Source organism: Coffea arabica, chromosome 7e, assembly GCF_036785885.1.
Source record: "Coffea arabica cultivar ET-39 chromosome 7e, Coffea Arabica ET-39 HiFi, whole genome shotgun sequence".
Lineage (NCBI taxonomy): Eukaryota > Viridiplantae > Streptophyta > Magnoliopsida > Gentianales > Rubiaceae > Coffea > Coffea arabica.
In genome coordinates this window covers 3,373,417-3,390,411 of record NC_092323.1, presented here as the reverse complement: position 1 = coordinate 3,390,411, position 16,995 = coordinate 3,373,417, and the positions used below count along the sequence as shown (strand labels likewise).

Genomic DNA, 16,995 nt, shown 5'->3' with positions numbered 1-16,995 from the left:
ACTTTCTTTTCCTTTTTATTATTATTATTTCTGAGTTTTGACAGCTTTGACGCGAGGTTTTAACTATTGAGAGATTTTTTTTTTTTACCTAATTAATGTGCTTTCAATACCGCATTTTTTTAAAAAAGTTTTTGATGAACAAGTTGGTGAAGCACATCTTATACGTAACAGTTTTTTTTTTTTTTTCTCCTAAATATACTCAAACCAACATGGATTGGAGACTCCAATTTTTGAATGTTATTATATATATATAACCTACGTTAAGTAAATTCTATAACTGCATCCTTGTACCATCTTGTCACGGAAAGATGATTTTCTCATGTCCGTGGAAGATGCAATACAGCTTGAATGTTATTATAGAGAAAAAGTAGGGCAAATAACTAATAGAAAACACATTGAATGGGATATCACAATCTATAAAAAAAAAAAAATCATTTATATAAATTTATATATCAATAGGCATCTAATATACATAATATTTACTATTAGCATATGGAATTCTACAATTTAGTTGGTCGTTGAGAATTTAGAAATCAAATTTTAAAAATCATTCCCAAACTATATTACCAAAATTAAAAAATCAATTTTTTAATGCATTATGATTTAAATTGTTTCACCCAAAATTTGGAAGTTTGAATACTCTTAGTGATGATTTTAGCTCATTTTCCCTATATGACTATTTAAATCTTGTTAACTTTGAATAACTAAAAACTTAGGATGCGTTTAATAAAATTGAAAATGAAATTCGAAATCTGAATCCATTATATTATTGAATTGTTAAGTACGATATATTTGATTGCATATCACATTAAGTGATAAATAAATAGTTTATTATTTATTTTTTGAGAGTATGTTTTGTTTAAAAAATTCAATACCACTTAATTAATTCATATACTCATTTTTTTGTTATCAAATGCGTTGTTAAGATATTAATTCATTAAATTTAAATGCTAAATTAAATTAGTATTGCGGTCACTTGAAATGACATCACAAAACTTTGCTTCGACTCTTCTATAACTAGTTGATAGATTAATGTTGTAAAAAAAAAAAAAAAACTTGTTGAGCAACTCAAATTGAAAAATCTCCTGTCCCTAGACATTAGGAGCTCTTTCTTTCTTTCTTTTTTTCCCCACTCAAGAAATATCAAATAACCCCAGAGAACCAAAAACAATCACGGTCAATAAGTCATTAAGAAAGTCACCAATTAATGTCAAATTGGACATTTACATAAGATGCAATATTGGAGTGATGTTGGGTAGCCTCTCCCGACCTGCAGAGGAATAGTTGGATCGTACGATAACCAGTCTATGAACACGATACCTCTGTATTGACAAAAAAAAAAAAATAATAATAATAATGAATTTGTTTTGGGTGGTTTCATAATAGTAGTACAATGTACAACTGTACAAGTATCGGGCTTCGCCGTTTGCCAGCGGCATATTAGAATGTAGGGATAATTTCATAAACCTCCCCTGAGGTTTTATGAAATATAACCTAGCTCCCTTGAGATTTTTAAAATCTCACTTAGCACCTCTTAAATTGACATTTTGGTAACATTGGATGCCCTTCTAACCAAAAGTAATATTAAAAAATTCATGTTTGAGGAGAGAGATTATTTTAGTGCCTTTAATACCCTTAAACTATAAAAAAATGAACATTTTACAAACCAAGAAAAAAAATATACTAAATTAGAACCATCTTAAAAATGAAGAAATAAAAATTGATAAGATTTTATGTTACAACCAATAGTTACCTTTACAGTAGGAAGAGATAGTAAAAATAAATACTATTTTTTAAACTATTTCTACAAATAGAACCCTTCATAGCGTTGAAGGTAATTAGCATGTAAAATTATACATTTGAGCAAAAAAAACTTAATACTAGATGAAATTCAATTTCAATATCATACAAAAAATTTACTTAAAATAGACAGACTTTTTTTACGGGTGTGAAATATGAAAATTTTATTATAGAAAAAGTCAGAATTTGAAAAACTATTTGGAGTTTCAATTACTTTATTTCTCTTGCGCTCTACATGAATAGGAATAAATAAATAAATAAAGTTGTGAAACACCAAAAAAGGAAAAAAAAAATAAAAAGAACCTCCAGCTTTTCTTCTCCAAATGCATTGAATATTTCATTGACATTTACAATTCAATTATACATACATATATATACACACACACACACGTATGTAGGTATGTTTGTTTGTATAAACATTGTTAAAGAAAAGTAGGAAATTTAGAGAAAGAAAAACAAGTTCAGAAAATTTAAATATGAGGGTATTATTGACAATTCATCACCTTTGATATTAGTATATGGCCCTACTATCACTTCAAGGGTGCTAAGTGAGATTTGAAAACGTTTAGGGGAGCTAGGTGATATTTCATGAAACCTCAAGGGAGGTTTCTGAAATTATCCCTATAATGTAGAGTCCAAAATGCCGCACGATGACTGCGGTGGACAGGTCGGAGCCCTTGGTGAACGGACACGCAATAGTTTCACTTCAAGGCGCCAAACTTCCAGAAATGAATGCGACGCCCGGGTGTTTTCGTTATCAATTCTGTCTTGACACTCTTTCTTCATCTTCGCTGGTGGAAGGTAGCTCGTTCTGAAATTTCAGATGTCTCTGGTAGCTAGGGTTTTAATCAAATACTAAGAAATGTCGGGAAATAATACTGTCGACCCTTTGCCATCTGCGGAGCAGAGACCCACGACGATAATGGATCTAAATATGGACTCCCTGGTCCACTGCACCAGCCATCTCAACCTCCAAGACATCTCAAACATGGCCATGTCCTGTAAATACCTCAGGGCAGTTGCATATTCTGATTCCGTCTGGCAATCCCTCTCCAGGTTTCCTCCTCTCTCATTATAACGTTGCCGCTTCGTATACTTAATTTTTTTATGGGAAAAATGTGGAATTACTGTTATATTGTATGTGAACGGGGAACTGAGATATACAATGTGAGCTTGGATATGGTATTTTTTTTCCTGGCATCAATTTTTTGTTCTCCCTGCACGTCGTTGTTGCACAAGTTTAGAACTTTATGGATGTTGTTTTGCTTCCGTTGGCACATCCTGTTTTTGTTTCTGTATTATGTAGTAGGAAAAAGACTTTACTGAAGTTTGTCTGACATTGTGGTGTCAGATAATTTTTGCAAAGTTTGCTCAAGCTCTTCGTTACTCACTGTGATTCAGTGGTTGTTTCTTTTTTTCTTTTTGTTTCAGCCATTCTTTCCCACGTGTCAACCTGGTTATTGCTCTGAAAACCTTTAATGTTTTTTCAAGACAATGAAATCCATTTTTGTAATTCATCTTAACTGTTGTATTCTCTTTTGCGTGCTCTAGATGTATGACGTCTTTGTACTACATTTTTCCAGATTCATGATGAGGACCAAATTGAGCTTCTAATTTGTAAATACATCAATTTGAAAATTACAGTTTTTTTTTTTTAACTTTGTAAGTCTTAAAATGGCAAGCCATGTTTGCAATCCAAGAACAACTATGCAAGAATCTAAATTTTCATTTGTACGTGGAAAAAAATCAATAGTAGCTCATATTTTGGTTGTTCTTTATTCATTGTTGAATTTGCTGATTTAGCTGTCAACAGATGATGGTATTCAGTATGGATGTTCTCAAGAACTCTGGTTCTCATTTGTGTGTGTTTTTCCCCCCTCTTTGGGTACTTCCAGAGCAAGATGGCCTTCACCAATACCTTATTACAATTCTCAAAAATCAAGTGTCAGGGATGCATACTTGGCCAGGCATACTGCATTGCAGCAGTTGAAGTTTGAAGATCCTGTGATTGATAATTTCTTATTCAATTTAAAGTCTCATGATCACCTACTCTTTCTGGACAATCGTATAATACTATCAGAGGTACCAAAATTACAAGATTCCTGCCTTTTCCTCCTCTCCATTTTTGCTAAACTTAGATGGCATCTGGAAGGTGCTTATGATCTTCCCATATTTTCTTTTCCAGAATTGCTATAGCATACAACTATAATCATAAGTAGTCTTCCTTGGCATCAGGTTGTCCTACATAACGCTTGTTATTAAACATTCTTGTGCAGGGTCCCGTGATACGCACATTGGATATTGGGATTAATTCTGGAGGATATGATTCTGTCTTAACACTTAATGATCACCGAGCTAGAATAACTTGTATGAGGTTATTTTTTCTCATTTCTCATTTTATTTGGGCAAACCCATGAAGTTAATGAAAGGTTATTGAGTGATGGTGGTTGGACATGGGTTTTTTAAAGAGTCAAAATTGGTAGAATATTATCACTTGATGGATTGGTTTGCATGCTAAACTTGTTCCATTTAATAAGGCTAATGTCAGTTATCAGAGAAGATCTTTTAGTAATATTTATGTTCACTGGTCTCTCTTTTGTATTCATGAAGAAAGCTAGCTTTAGCATTTTCTTGTCGTTTATGGACAATAATATCTCGTTACCTCGACACGTTTGAGGTATCCTGGTTGGCTGTCGGGAATAATAGTTCAGGTGTTCATTTTGTTCTGAAGTATTTTAACTGGGGATGTGAAATTTTTTAACTTCTCAATGTGTTCTGAGATGCTCAGCAAATCTCTGCTTTTAACCGTCCTCATCTTTCTGGAATTACCATTTGTTAGTTTGATTTGAAGTTCCTGATATTCTTTTCATATTCCACTGATTTGTTACCTTCATTACCCTACTTTTTCTCATCCTCATGTTTCTTTTTTTGATTTCATACATAAGTGTGCAGATATATGTCCTTATCTGGTGATATATGATCTTCTAAATCATACCTTTGTTTACTTCTTCCTCTCTACCCATTTCGCTTGATGGTTATCGACACCTCTTTTTATCATAATTTCGGTGGTTTTGACAACCAGATTAGCTGAATGATAGATGCAAAATGGGAATAGTAGGCACCAGACCTTCTTGTCCAGAGTTTCTGGTGCTACTTACCAGTCTTGTAAACTGATTCTTGATGAGGATGAATAAAATTCCGCTGATCATTGTTTATCTCTGAGGTTCAATTTGCTACTTACTGGTTTTGTGAACCAGCTTCTGATAAGGATGAATAAAATTCTGCTGATCATTTTTCCCAGCTTTAGACAAACTTTTGATGACAATTGATCTGTATGCAGATTGTTTTCCTTCAGTGACACAACTGTATGCCGAAGTGGGGAGCTTAGAAACAGCACTGTCTTGGTCACCTCAAGCTGTGATCATACAATTCGTCTGTGGTCAAAGGTGTTTTGAGGAATCTCTTTTTCTTTATTTTATATTCCTTGACTGGATGGTTTTGTGAAGGTGTATGAAAGAAAATCTTATGACGAATCACTCACAAAAGTTAATTTTGTGAAAATTATTCAGCAAGGAAAATTTCCCAAAGAATTACAGTACCTTTCTGCAATTTATCTGAGATTTATGTTATCTGAGGGTCATAATTCTGTCCTTATTCTGTCAAATTACTTGCATCTGCCCTCTGAAGTTCATCAATATCACTGATTTGCAGGGCTCTTGCTACCGATGTTATAGGGGCCATAGTGGTGGAGTAACAACACTTTCAGATAAACTGTTGGGTGATAGCAATGAGAAAATATTTGCCAGTGGAGGTGTTGATGGTACTGTTAGGCTTTGGTCTAGTTACCCTAAAGGAAAACGAGGCCAACAAGCTCTGAAGGGCACGCTATATGGCCATGAGAAACCTGTCATACTGATGGTAGTGGCTGGGTAAGTAGGAGATGTGTTGCAGCTTACTATTTGGGCTTTTGATATCTTATTGGTTGCTTTGACTTCTGTATGTATTGCTTGTGCTTGCAAAACGTGCGATAGGATGTTCAGTTTTTTTGTGGTTCTCCCCTTTATATATTAAAACAATAGATCAATTCACTTTAATGATATGCACTGCAAAACAAGCAGGAGCCTTTCTATTGAAGTACTAGTCTTTGTTTATTCAAATCTAATTAATGAAATTTTTATGTGATTGAAGCATTTCTCGTTGAATCATGGAGCAATTGCCTTTTTTGCAGTGGATTTCTTTCAGACCTTGATATATGACTTGATTTGTAGTTGCTCTACCCTAAATAATTCATCTGTAGTAGAATGTTTAGAATATGCATTTCCAGAAGATTATTTAACCGTCTGAAGCATTCTGTTTCTTTGTTATCTTCAGGCACAGATCATCTCTTTTAGTGAGCATGTCGAAGGACTCCAAGGTACTTTGATTCTCTGAATTTAGCTTTCTGATTTATGTTGTCAGTTTGCTCATGTAAATCAGTTTCTGATGGTTATTCTAGTGAATACCTAGAAAGAAATATGATGATAGGGATAGTAAATTGGTTGCAATGGCACATAACCTGGGCTTTTAGTTGCTAATTCCTATTATAGATTTCAACAGAAGAACCACTTGCATCACCAGAAAGTGTTGTCTAGTTGGACTTAAAGCGTCCTTAATGGCTTTGGTGAATAACAGAATTTGATAATTTAGCTTCTGATCTAAGCATGCTTAAATTATATCAAGTAGGTGAGAGTATGGGACGCATTTACGTCTTCTGCTGCTCGTTCTTCTTGCTGTGTGGGAATGACTTCTGTGTATGGTGTACCTGTGGGTATGAAGTGCGATGGATCATTGCTGTATGTTGCTACTGGGTCCTCTGTTGTTGTAATTGACTTAAGGACAATGCGTGAAGTCTCCACAGTGATGCACAAAAGCCAACTGCATTCATTTGATGTCCTGCCTTCAAGATCTTTAATATGCACTGGTGCAACTGGCAGGTAAAACTTATTCTTGAAAACTAGTCAATGTGATGTTTTTTCATCACTTGGAGGTTATCACCTGTATTTGCATGCATATAATTGTTCTCCCAAAAAAGAAAAGAGGAAAAATAGCATGCTACTAATGCAGCATCTGGAGATGAAATGCTCATTCCTTGCTGTCCATGTTTTTTACCTTGTTTCTTTGATCTTAAGATACTAGAGGTGATAAATGATGCCAAAACTATTGCAGTGCAAAACTTTGGGACCTTAGGAGAAGTTCTGAGACATTCAAAGCAGAACCGTTAGCAGAGCTGGATGGACATGAAGGCCCAGTTAAGCATATACGCATGGACGCATACAAGATAGTTACAGGCGGGCCTGATGATTGTTATGTAAAGGTTTGGGAAGTCGACACTGGTGCATTTACTAATTCGTTAAACTGCGCTCCAGATCATCCGACACCTGGTTTTGGCTGTTCGGCCGTGGCCGTAAGGGGATGCAGAATTGTTACTGCTGGCAGCAATGGAGGAGAGGGTTCACTATGCTACAGAGATTTCAGCAGTGCTACTCAACCAGTTTCATCTGATAACAGCATTCCTGCTTCAAAGTTCTGGGATTCGAGTTCTTACAGCGACACTGATGAATCTTATGACTAACAAATGTGTAGTTTCATTTCTCTTTAGGACAACTTTGCGTTTCATTTCATAGATTTGTTGCTCATGTTGTATTTCGTTATAGAAAGCGCTTGTGAGAACGATATCCCATTGAAAATCCTCAAGAGCTTCCCGCAACTTTGCTTTCAGGATTCGACGAATGTAGCAGGAATTAAAAAGATTTAAGATCAACTGGTAAATGAAGGGAAAAAAGTACTCGTACAACAGTTTCCCAGGGAAAAAAGAACTTTCAAAAAAAAAAAAAAAAATGAAATGGAAGAGTAAAAACTTATGGTAGAGCGAGCGCCCAAGTTGGCGAGTGGAAGAAAGTTGAAAGTCGTCCCTCTGTCCGCCTTTCGACCGACTTCAGTGTTTCAACTCTCACCTTCCTTGCTCCTACTCCGTCGACTGAGTGATCGCAGCTCCTCCCAAATTCCCAAACCCTAACCCCTTTCAACATCCTGGAGATGCGTCGCTCCACCACAGCCACCGTTCTCTTCCTTCTTCTCCTCATATACCTCAGCACCATAGCTGCTTCCGCCGGAATCTTGGGCTTAGATTCCTTCCTGACTCAACAATACCGGACGGACCCACAAGGCACCAACGACTCTTTCCTCTTGCTTCCCTCTTCCCTCAAGAGATCCATCTCTCACCCCTCCGCTGTCAACCCGCCCACTCCGGCTTCCCTTCTCTCCCTCCAACTCTCCGTCCCGATTACCGTGAAGCTGGTGGGACCAACCTTTACATCATCCTCCCCTCCCCTCCTTTCCTCCTTCCTTACCTCCGCTGTCTCCTCCGACCGCTTCCGCGTTATCACCCCTTTTTCCTCCGACGCCTCCCACCACCTCTCTCTCTCACATTCCCTCCACCTAGAAGTCTCCCTTTCCTCCTCTTCGCTCTCCTCTCACCTCTCCGAAGCTCTCAAAACCCATCTCTCGAATACTCCATCCTCCATCCGGCTGCCTTTCGCCTCCGTCCCCCACTCCTTGATCGATGAAATCATAAAGCAAGACTTCGAAAACGAAAAACCTATCGACGGAATTTACATTTATATTCTCCATTTGGGCTCTCAGTCCAAGTCCTATGCCTATAGCTACACCCCCGGGGATCCGTCCCCAGGGGTCACCAAGTGCATGGGCTCTATCTGGACGGGGAAAGATCGCTACTTGTGGATCGATTTGGGCGCCGGCCCCGTGGACTACGGGCCGGCGTTGTCTGGTGATGGGGTCTTGCCAAGAGGCGAGTTTCATCCGCTAGCAGCAATGCACGGCCAACCCAAGTCGCAGAAGGCGATGCTGGCAGACTTGGCATCACTGGTTTGGAGCGCTTATCAGGTACTATTTGTGCCCTCATTGAGAATTCCAGTGCCTTTTGAGAATTCGTTGACTGTTCAGTTTATACATATATATGGTTCTTCGTCGGATAATTTTGGATTAGACTGGAAATCAATAGAGAGAGCTTTTACTGACGAGATTAATGATAAAGGGTTGCTATTGGGTGAGCAGAGGTTGAGTTTTAAGAAATATGAGGTCAAGTTATCAGAGTGTTCGATTTGTTCTTTTGCTATTTGGAGGGCAACTACTTCGTATACTTCTAGGTACTTGTTTGATAATTACACTCTGATTGTTAGTGAGTACTTGGACTCCAGAAGGTTACATCAGACAATTTCTGAATCATCTGAAGAGTTCAGGAGATTGGCAGGGCTTCCTGAGGAAGATTTCAGGAGTAGAGTACTTCCTGTATATGTGTTCGATTTGGATGCTAGTACGATTTTGTTGCTTGATCGGTATCACCAGTCTGTTGCATTTAAAGATATGGTAATCGCTGTCAGAACAAAGAATACGCAGACTGTGAGTGATTACAGTTGCAATGGCCGCCATGTGTTCACACAGACTCGACAACTTGAGAGACCTCTTGTTGGTTCCATTCTGCAGAGTATGTGGGGAGTGTCACCAACGCATTTGGTCTGGAGCCCTAGGCACAACAGTACGCTGGTAGATTATACCTGGAGTGTTGGACAGACTCCATTTGGACCCTTCTCCGACATTTCTTCATTTTCTTTTGTGCAGAAGGATGCAGCCAGAAGAAACGTGCTTTTGACGTCATTTAATTACACTATTGGAAGTGCTTTGGATGTTCTTGAATCCATTTCTGCACATGGTGGAGAGAAAAAGCTTCTTAGGCAGAATCAGCAGACTGAGTTCCTGCAGAGATGGAACCTATTCAAGTACAAGCTAGACAAAGCCATTTCTGCATTATCACATTTTGATTATGATATGGCTTTGTACTACTTGAGGTCTTCAGACCACGATTTGTATGCTATTCACTCTCTTGTTTATCATGCATCTCAAGATTTGGAGGCCTCACTTACTTGCTTCAAGGACCCCCCATTCCCTTGGTTTTCAGTTTCTATGGCTGCTGGTGTTTTCTTTACACTCGTTTATGTTTATGCAAAAAGAGAAACATTGTTTCAGAATAAGAGAAAACAGTTTTGAAGCTTTTGAGTTGTTAGGTATTTCGTGTTTTGAACGGATACGAGACCTGTATTCCTGTAAGAGAGTTAAGCTGTATACTTTCTTTTAGTTTTGAAAGGAAGCTGCTACAATTGTCAGCAGTTTTACATACTTGATTGCCTTTTTTGTTATTTATTTCTTTCAATTTTTTGACTTCTTGTTTTCAGATATCTTCCTTTTTTTATTTTTTTTTCATGTTCTTTTCTTCTTGTTTTTCTTTTACTCTATTGTATGATGCAGTTGGGTTCCTAATAACGGTGGTATCTTGAACTTTCCAACTCCCATCTATTGAAGTTTGGATTTGAAATTACTATCTTTCCATGCCTTTAAGCACCCTCAAATTTTGAAACGGATTATCTTTTTCTGGGAGCTATTTGTACAATTGGGTAGCTGATGAACTTGAGTTACAGATTATACTTTTGATTTGTTCTACAACATGGTATTAGACTTTTGTGGAATATGCGTATGAGAGGTTTTTTGGCGTATATAGATTTTGAATTGATTTAATATCATTAGCAAATTTTAGATTGATCCTTCCTTTTATTCTTTTTCTGTTACTTGTTCACTTCTGCATGACACCGTCTTGCTGTACTCGCAATAATTCTTCTCCATCTGACGATAAAGTGTTTTACCTCAATATCTATACATGCATAAATAATTAAGGGCTACTTGCATGTTTGAATGTAATCCATCTCTAAAAGTCTTGCTAGAACAGTTTAAATTCTTATTCTTTTCTTTCATTAACTTCATGTCAAATTCTTTTGTTTTGGTAACAACAGATGTATGAACTATGAGGGGTTCCATATGTGCATGACTCTAATTCGTCATTGAGCTATGGTATCATGGGATGCCTTTGGCAAAACCACAACTTAGATAAACAGTTGTTACCTTTCTGCTAAGTCTTTTAGTTTGCAGATTTGTCAAAGCCAGAAGTTATATAAACAGTTTTTACCTTTTCGCATGGTATGAAGGTTGTTGGTTTGCAGATTTGAATGATTAATTCTTGGCATGTGTGGATTTTGGCAGTTCAGGAGACCAGGTAGGTTGTAAGACAGGTGCAAAGAAAATGTGGCTATTATTGTGTCCGAAAGATTTGATGAGGTGACAATTCATGTATAATCAAACAGTGCTGGACGTAGCTGGTCTGAACTTGAGGCATAGGCAATACTCTCTTCTGAGATCAGTAGGTGCCCAAGGCTTTGCGCCAAGAAATATGTTCATGGAAGTAGCAAGTTAAAAGATCAATTCTTTTGTGACTATGGGAGTATAAGGAGAGGTGTTAGTTACATATAGTTCTAGCGCGGTCTTTTGTCAATTTACCTTCTTCTTTCTCTTCAGACATTAAAAAGACGGCCTCTGTTGTTTTTTCCTGGATTAAGCTTATAAATATTTACTTATGTGTAAATCATGGTCTGAGATGGAGAAGTCTTTTAGCACTCTACATGGCCATAATAGGCCAAGGGAACTTGGTAAGAGTCCGAGTGTATGACTGATGGCAATACAAAGAAGAATAGATGTTAAAAGTCATCTCCACATCCAACTTTTGATAACCGGATATTATTGCCAGATAAATAGGAAGAAACGTTATCTAATAACCAACAGCCAGCCTCTTTTGGGCTGTTGCTATGCTCCCGCCTGTCAAGCCAGGAGTTCCACTCCTGCCTGGCAGGTTTGCGGTAGGGGTTTAGGGAGGGAATATGGGAGGGAGGAAGGATTAAAAAAAGAAACGTTATCTTTGAGGGAGGAAGGATTAAAAAAAGAAACGTTATCTTTTCTTTTATACAAGATTCTCATTTTACGCAGGAAGCAGATAGAAAAAGTTCGATCAACTAGTTTTTAGAGGCTTTGATCATAATCTTGTTTGTAGTGGATTCTCCAGACAGTCATAGTTGAAACGGAATGGTTCCTCCAAGTCAATGCCGTAACTCTCTGAAGTTACACCAAATGGGGTAGCTCCATTTCCGTCCTCAAACATCTCAGCCAAGTATTCATCATTAACTACCTGCGGCTGAACTTTTCCACTCTCGCTGTCATTTTCTTCGTCTGAGACAATTGAATTCTTCGCGACCAGTTCGCGAAAAATTGAAGATCGGAGTAGGAGGCCAAGTGCTGTTGGGGAAGAAGATTTATTGCATGAATAAACTGGTAGTTGTCGTTCACATATTTCTTCCTTATTAAGGTCCCCTGTGCTGAATGACCTTTGGAAGATAAAGGATTGGTTGGTCTCTCCTGCACGGAAGTCATGGGACGGTGGAGTCTGTGGATGTATGATTGGCTCTGATTCTTGAGCAGAAGCTGCAGGGTTTACTCCTGGCTTCAACCATCTGATATAAGTGCTGAGGTCAAAATTGGTCACGGCATTGATCCCTCTGTATTCGATTGCTGCAATATCATATGCTCGAGCTGCCTCTTCTTGGGTACCTGTGAAGGAGGGTGCTACTTGAGTAAATCACACATGCTTGATTAATTGTATCGTACCATCACTACTTTCCATTTTACTACCTAAGGTCCATTTCTTAAAGTGCAAGTTTGATTTTGCAGTCTCAGCTTGCTATCGTGACTTACTGTAAGTTCCTAGATAGAGGTATTTATTCCCAAAAACTCTGCCTATCCTGGCTTCCCATCTTCCGTTGTGGTGGTGCCTGCAGTTATGAGTTTTAACGGAAAATGGAATCGGAATCAGCTAAGCTATTTAAATCATTTGTAATGCAGTTAATTCCATTTTATGAGGTGAAAAGTTTACCTTGCAACACCTCTGTACTTGGATACCCCCCTTGAAAAGCCACTGCTTTTCCTGCAATGAGAAAAGCTCAGTCACAGTCAGGCATGAAAATGGTCATCGTAGACAAAATCGGTGCAACTGTAAAATAGATTGAGAGCTGTCTGCCTTCTAAGTGAGGCTAGGTATTCTTCTTTTGTTACTGTCTGCATTGTTTCAATTTCTTTCTCATAATCAGTGATCTGCAGGAAACATTAATTGATGAGAAGGTGGATGTCATATAGTAAGCAGATAAGACTGTTGCTCTCTGTTTGGTCGCATGTTACCGGAAAATTAGTAAAAGTCGAAGTTCCCCAGTACTTGATTGCAGCCAAATCATATGCTCTTGCTGCAGCTTCTTCATCATCATAAGCTCCTAATAATGATTTTTGTGAAGGTACATAGTTTTTAAGTAAAACGAGTCTCATAACATAAAAGGAAAAAAAGAGGAGGGAGAACCAGAATCCAAATTTATGAAAAAGGTCAAACAACTTACCAAGATAAACTGTGCCAGGATGGAGTTGGAGGAATGAGAATGAAATTCCCAACGTTAGATACCACTATTAAACTGCAGCAATCACAAAAACTAAACTGTATATCGTAATTGATTAGGCAACCATTTCCGAGTACCTTGTTTTCCTTTCTTTTTCTGCGCGATATTCCAAGAAAGTTTGTCCCACAAGTGTGCCTCAAATCGACCTGTCCATCTATGCCTGCTCACACCTCGAAACCTCGAACTCCTTTTCACAGTGGTTGGAGCGGATGATAGGTCGACAACTTGCTCCAACTGTTGTTGCTGCATCTGCTGGCCCGGACAGGCGAGTGGAAAGGCATCAGCTGCAGCTGTCTGCTGATCTCTTCTTCGTCGTTTGACAGACCTACCACCGGGAGCTCCAGCATCCGCTGTGCACATGCGACGTCTCCCTGGATTCTCTTCACTCTTGATCAAAGTTGACATTGGACGTCTTGTATCGGATGGGTTTTGCTTTTCTTTCTTCTCGCTTCCACGCCAACTATAGCTTCAATTCTAATGCTTTTCCTACGCTTTTGCCAGGCGAGGTCATGCATGTATATATATATATATATGGGAATGCATCTATGGGTTTTGTTTTGGCCTTGTTATGTCTCGTCTGTTCTAGTAAACAACTGGCGATTGACAAAAAGACAACAAATACAGGCGATAAGAGCAACGAAGGGCAAAAGATTTGAGGACAAGCAATGAGTAGTCACTAATTCTACTCTTTGCCAGCCCGAGGAATCAAATGCATACGATTAACTTCCGCTGGGGTGCATCTTCTTGGAGCCGCTTATTGAAATCGATTATTATGCTAGTTTTCTCAAAAACAAATCTTGCGTATTCTGCGTTCGTAGATTTCGTGTTTGTAGATTATGATTTTTGATATGGTTGTAGGTGACAAACAAATCCATTTAACTAATTTTACTCGTACTCGCCTATGAATAAATGAATATGAATATGTTAAATTTTTACATATGGGTATAGATGAGTTATCGAATAATATCCATTTAATAAATAAGTAATATTTGAATAACCCATCAATTCCAATTAATCCATTTAGAATTGTACTTTTCCGAGCCATATCATATGATTTTCACGGTTGTGCAGTTTGTGTAGCATAAACCCCTTTATGAAGCCTGTTCAAGTTGGTCTCAACTCCATAGCAAATGCCACGAAAATGCCAGACGTGTCTATTTACCAGCTAGAGGAATTATTCCTTGGAAATTTCGTCTGGTCAATTTCTCTTGTCTGACGTGTGGCGGTCGGTTAGTCTTTTTAACTGTGTGCGGAAGCAGATTGATTAGCTTTTTGTCTCCTTCACTGACTTGCAAATTTTAGACGATATAATCTATGGCATCGACCGTATAATTTTCTTCCCAATAAGTTTCAAGAATTGTAGCAGAATGCATGAGCTAATAATAAATCAGGTAATTTGAAGGATCGACGGGTTTGGATCGTGACCCAGTGCAACGCAGATGATATTACAGCTGCACCATTAATTAAGTCGCAAGCCATGCTTAAACTTTAAAGTGGAGGCGTGACAAATAAGTGAAGACAATAAAAGGAATGAAGAGAGGCAATTACCGCTCCCAAATATTGCCGAGCCAGCCAAAAGCGCTTTTTTCTTTCCTTCATCTTACTTTGAATGGGAAAAAGGATTGACGTTCTGCAATTTGTTTACCTGAGTAACAGAAAAGATTATGGGTTCGAATGCGCAGAAGAGATTCATAACAACATTTATTCCTTTGGATTCATCTTTTATTTATTTATTTCAATATATACACTATCAAGCTTGTGCATGAGAATTAATTTTAATTTCAATTTGACAAAAAGTTACAATTGCGTGAATGATTGTTTTAGTATTCTCGATAACTCTACCCATTCTTAATGTCCATTGCCAAAGATTTTTTAAGCAATTTTCAGCACACAATTAGATCCCTTTTTGTCATTTTTTTTTTCCATTACATGATCAACTACCAAAATGAAATCCGGTTTTTTGCAAAATTTGATTAGGCAACTCATCATACTTGATGAATTATATGAGTACAGCTGTGTTTTTAAACTCGGATTGGATTGATCGGTTTGACCAATTAAAGTAAGAATCACGCAGGTTTCTAGTCCGAGTTTACCCAAAAAACTGCTCGGCAATAACTCAGTCAAATTTGATAAAAAAAAATTGGGTTCAATCGCGAACCGGCAAAACCAGTAAAATCAAGTTTTATTTCTTTTTCGTTATGTTATTTACTTATATAAAATTAATAGATATTTATGATATTATGATGATGTTACCCAGTTTTTAAACCGATTTGACTTCAATCGAACCGTATATCTTTGATCCCTAAACTTGGTCGAGTCACTAGGGCTATCAACAAGTTGGGTCTGAGTCAGAATTGAATATTTTGGACCCGAACCCGTTAGCCATACTTGTATCAAATTTGACCCAGATATCCAACGGGTCTTGAACTTATTCTTTTGCATCTACGTCCGAGTCGGGTATACCCGACCAAAAAAGAAAATATCTTTCTAAACAGACATTAATTACATACCACAAACTCCAATTAAAATCACAAATTATTTTAGATAATTATTTTAATGCCTACAAATTACAATTTCTAAAAGGATTAATAACAAAAAAGCCCCATGCGGTATAAATATCTTACAGAAAAGCCCATATAGTTTCAAATCATTCACATCGGTAGGTATCTCATTGTTTGAAGTAAGGTGAAAATCAACAAAAATTGTTAAATTTAACGCGTGTGATGTAAATGCGCCGGAAATGTGCGTGATTCTTCCAAAAAATAGTTTTTTAAGGTAAATTTTAACCTGAAATACCTATTTTGCTCCTCATATCTTAATAAAACAATCATGATTCTTCTTCAAATTTGCTCCAAACTTGTAGAAATTGACTTTTTTTACTTTTATTATTAGTGAATGAAACTAATGAATCAAAAACCGTTTGTTTTAGGCTATTTTTTGCTTATATTATTAGGGCATTTCTGTCGTGTCACTCAAAACCGTTTGTTTTAACGATTTTTGTGAATGTTCAAATTACTTCAATCCATTAGGTACCACCACGTATGATTTGAAATCATAAGGGATTTTTCTGTAAGATAGTTATACCACATAGAGCTTTTTTGTTCTTTACCCTTTCTAAAATATCCAAACAAATATTAAATACTCAAATGTATTATCAAAATAATTACTTATTCAAACGGGTCCTGGTCGAATTCGAATCGGAACCCAATATTCTGTATTCGACCCAATTTTAGATTAGCATAAATGGGTCTGGGTAAATGAAATTGTAACTACACCCGTACCCGAAAATATTAAACGGGTTTAGGTCGGATCCGTGTCAAAACTCGGCCTATTGACAGGCCTACAAGACACTACCTAATTCAAGTTTTCAAAATATAGGTGTACACTTCAGTGTGCTCTAATGTTAATCTAAAATATAAGCATACACTTCAGCATTCTCTAATATTGACCTGTCAGTTGGCATATGAGGTTCAGTCGTTTGGCCATAAAAATAAAGTGTCCGTATGAATTAGGTTTTTTTAAGGTATTTTTTAAAAAATTACATGGTAATATTATATTTGAAAACTTTCTACTATAGTTGTATAAATTAGGTATTTTTAGAGATTTATTTTGAATTTTTAAAAATTTAAAACGTTATGGGGTTATTTTTCCAATTTTGTTAATTTTCACGACTACTTACCACAACCATCGATAACTCGCTTGTTCAGTACTACTAACTATTATAGGAGGATGCCGTCCCTCTACCGCCTACTACTACTGCTCC

At 37.2% G+C, this 16,995-nt stretch overlaps 3 protein-coding genes across 4 annotated transcripts; 2 read left to right on the top strand and 1 right to left on the bottom strand.

The window, feature by feature from the left end:
• The first annotated feature begins 2,451 nt into the window (after positions 1-2,451).
• Positions 2,452-7,546, top strand: LOC113700017 (F-box/WD-40 repeat-containing protein At5g21040). Its single transcript, XM_027220415.2, has 9 exons — positions 2,452-2,601; positions 2,708-2,856; positions 3,696-3,882; positions 4,077-4,174; positions 5,141-5,246; positions 5,512-5,729; positions 6,172-6,214; positions 6,523-6,773; positions 7,006-7,546. Exons 1-9 carry the CDS (start codon positions 2,533-2,535, stop codon positions 7,409-7,411), a joined length of 1,527 nt encoding a protein of 508 aa, XP_027076216.1. The 5' UTR covers positions 2,452-2,532; the 3' UTR covers positions 7,412-7,546.
• A 135-nt stretch (positions 7,547-7,681) lies between these two features.
• Positions 7,682-10,030, top strand: LOC113700016 (uncharacterized). The gene has a single exon (XM_072058931.1). The coding sequence runs from the start codon at positions 7,876-7,878 to the stop codon at positions 9,901-9,903; it is 2,028 nt and encodes a 675-aa protein (XP_071915032.1). The 5' UTR covers positions 7,682-7,875; the 3' UTR covers positions 9,904-10,030.
• A 1,432-nt stretch (positions 10,031-11,462) lies between these two features.
• Positions 11,463-13,742, bottom strand: LOC113698850 (AP2-like ethylene-responsive transcription factor SMOS1). 2 transcript variants are annotated; one of them, XM_072058934.1, is made up of 7 exons: positions 13,310-13,742; positions 13,176-13,184; positions 12,967-13,055; positions 12,809-12,882; positions 12,665-12,715; positions 12,487-12,563; positions 11,463-12,342 (listed from the first exon to the last, which is right to left on the bottom strand). In XM_072058934.1, the coding sequence occupies exons 1-7, from the start codon at positions 13,635-13,637 to the stop codon at positions 11,771-11,773; spliced, it is 1,200 nt and encodes a 399-aa protein (XP_071915035.1). In that variant the 5' UTR covers positions 13,638-13,742; the 3' UTR covers positions 11,463-11,770. The 2 variants fall into 2 exon arrangements, with proteins under 2 accessions (XP_071915035.1, XP_071915037.1); XM_072058936.1 differs by lacking the exon at positions 13,176-13,184.
• Between the last annotated feature and the right edge of the window lie 3,253 nt (positions 13,743-16,995).

Coding starts and splice junctions, on each gene's coding strand:
- LOC113698850 (XM_072058934.1), bottom strand. CDS start 13,637: ATGTCAACTTTGATCAAGAGTGAAGAGAATCCAGGGAGACGTCGCATG. Junction 12,883..12,966: donor CGACTTTTACTAATTTTCCG/GTAACATGCGAC, acceptor TGTTTCCTGCAG/ATCACTGATTATGAGAAAGA. Junction 12,716..12,808: donor TACCTAGCCTCACTTAGAAG/GCAGACAGCTCT, acceptor TTCTCATTGCAG/GAAAAGCAGTGGCTTTTCAA.
- LOC113700016 (XM_072058931.1), top strand. CDS start 7,876: ATGCGTCGCTCCACCACAGCCACCGTTCTCTTCCTTCTTCTCCTCATA.
- LOC113700017 (XM_027220415.2), top strand. CDS start 2,533: ATGCGACGCCCGGGTGTTTTCGTTATCAATTCTGTCTTGACACTCTTT. Junction 2,602..2,707: donor TTCATCTTCGCTGGTGGAAG/GTAGCTCGTTCT, acceptor TCTGCGGAGCAG/AGACCCACGACGATAATGGA. Junction 4,175..5,140: donor GCTAGAATAACTTGTATGAG/GTTATTTTTTCT, acceptor ATCTGTATGCAG/ATTGTTTTCCTTCAGTGACA.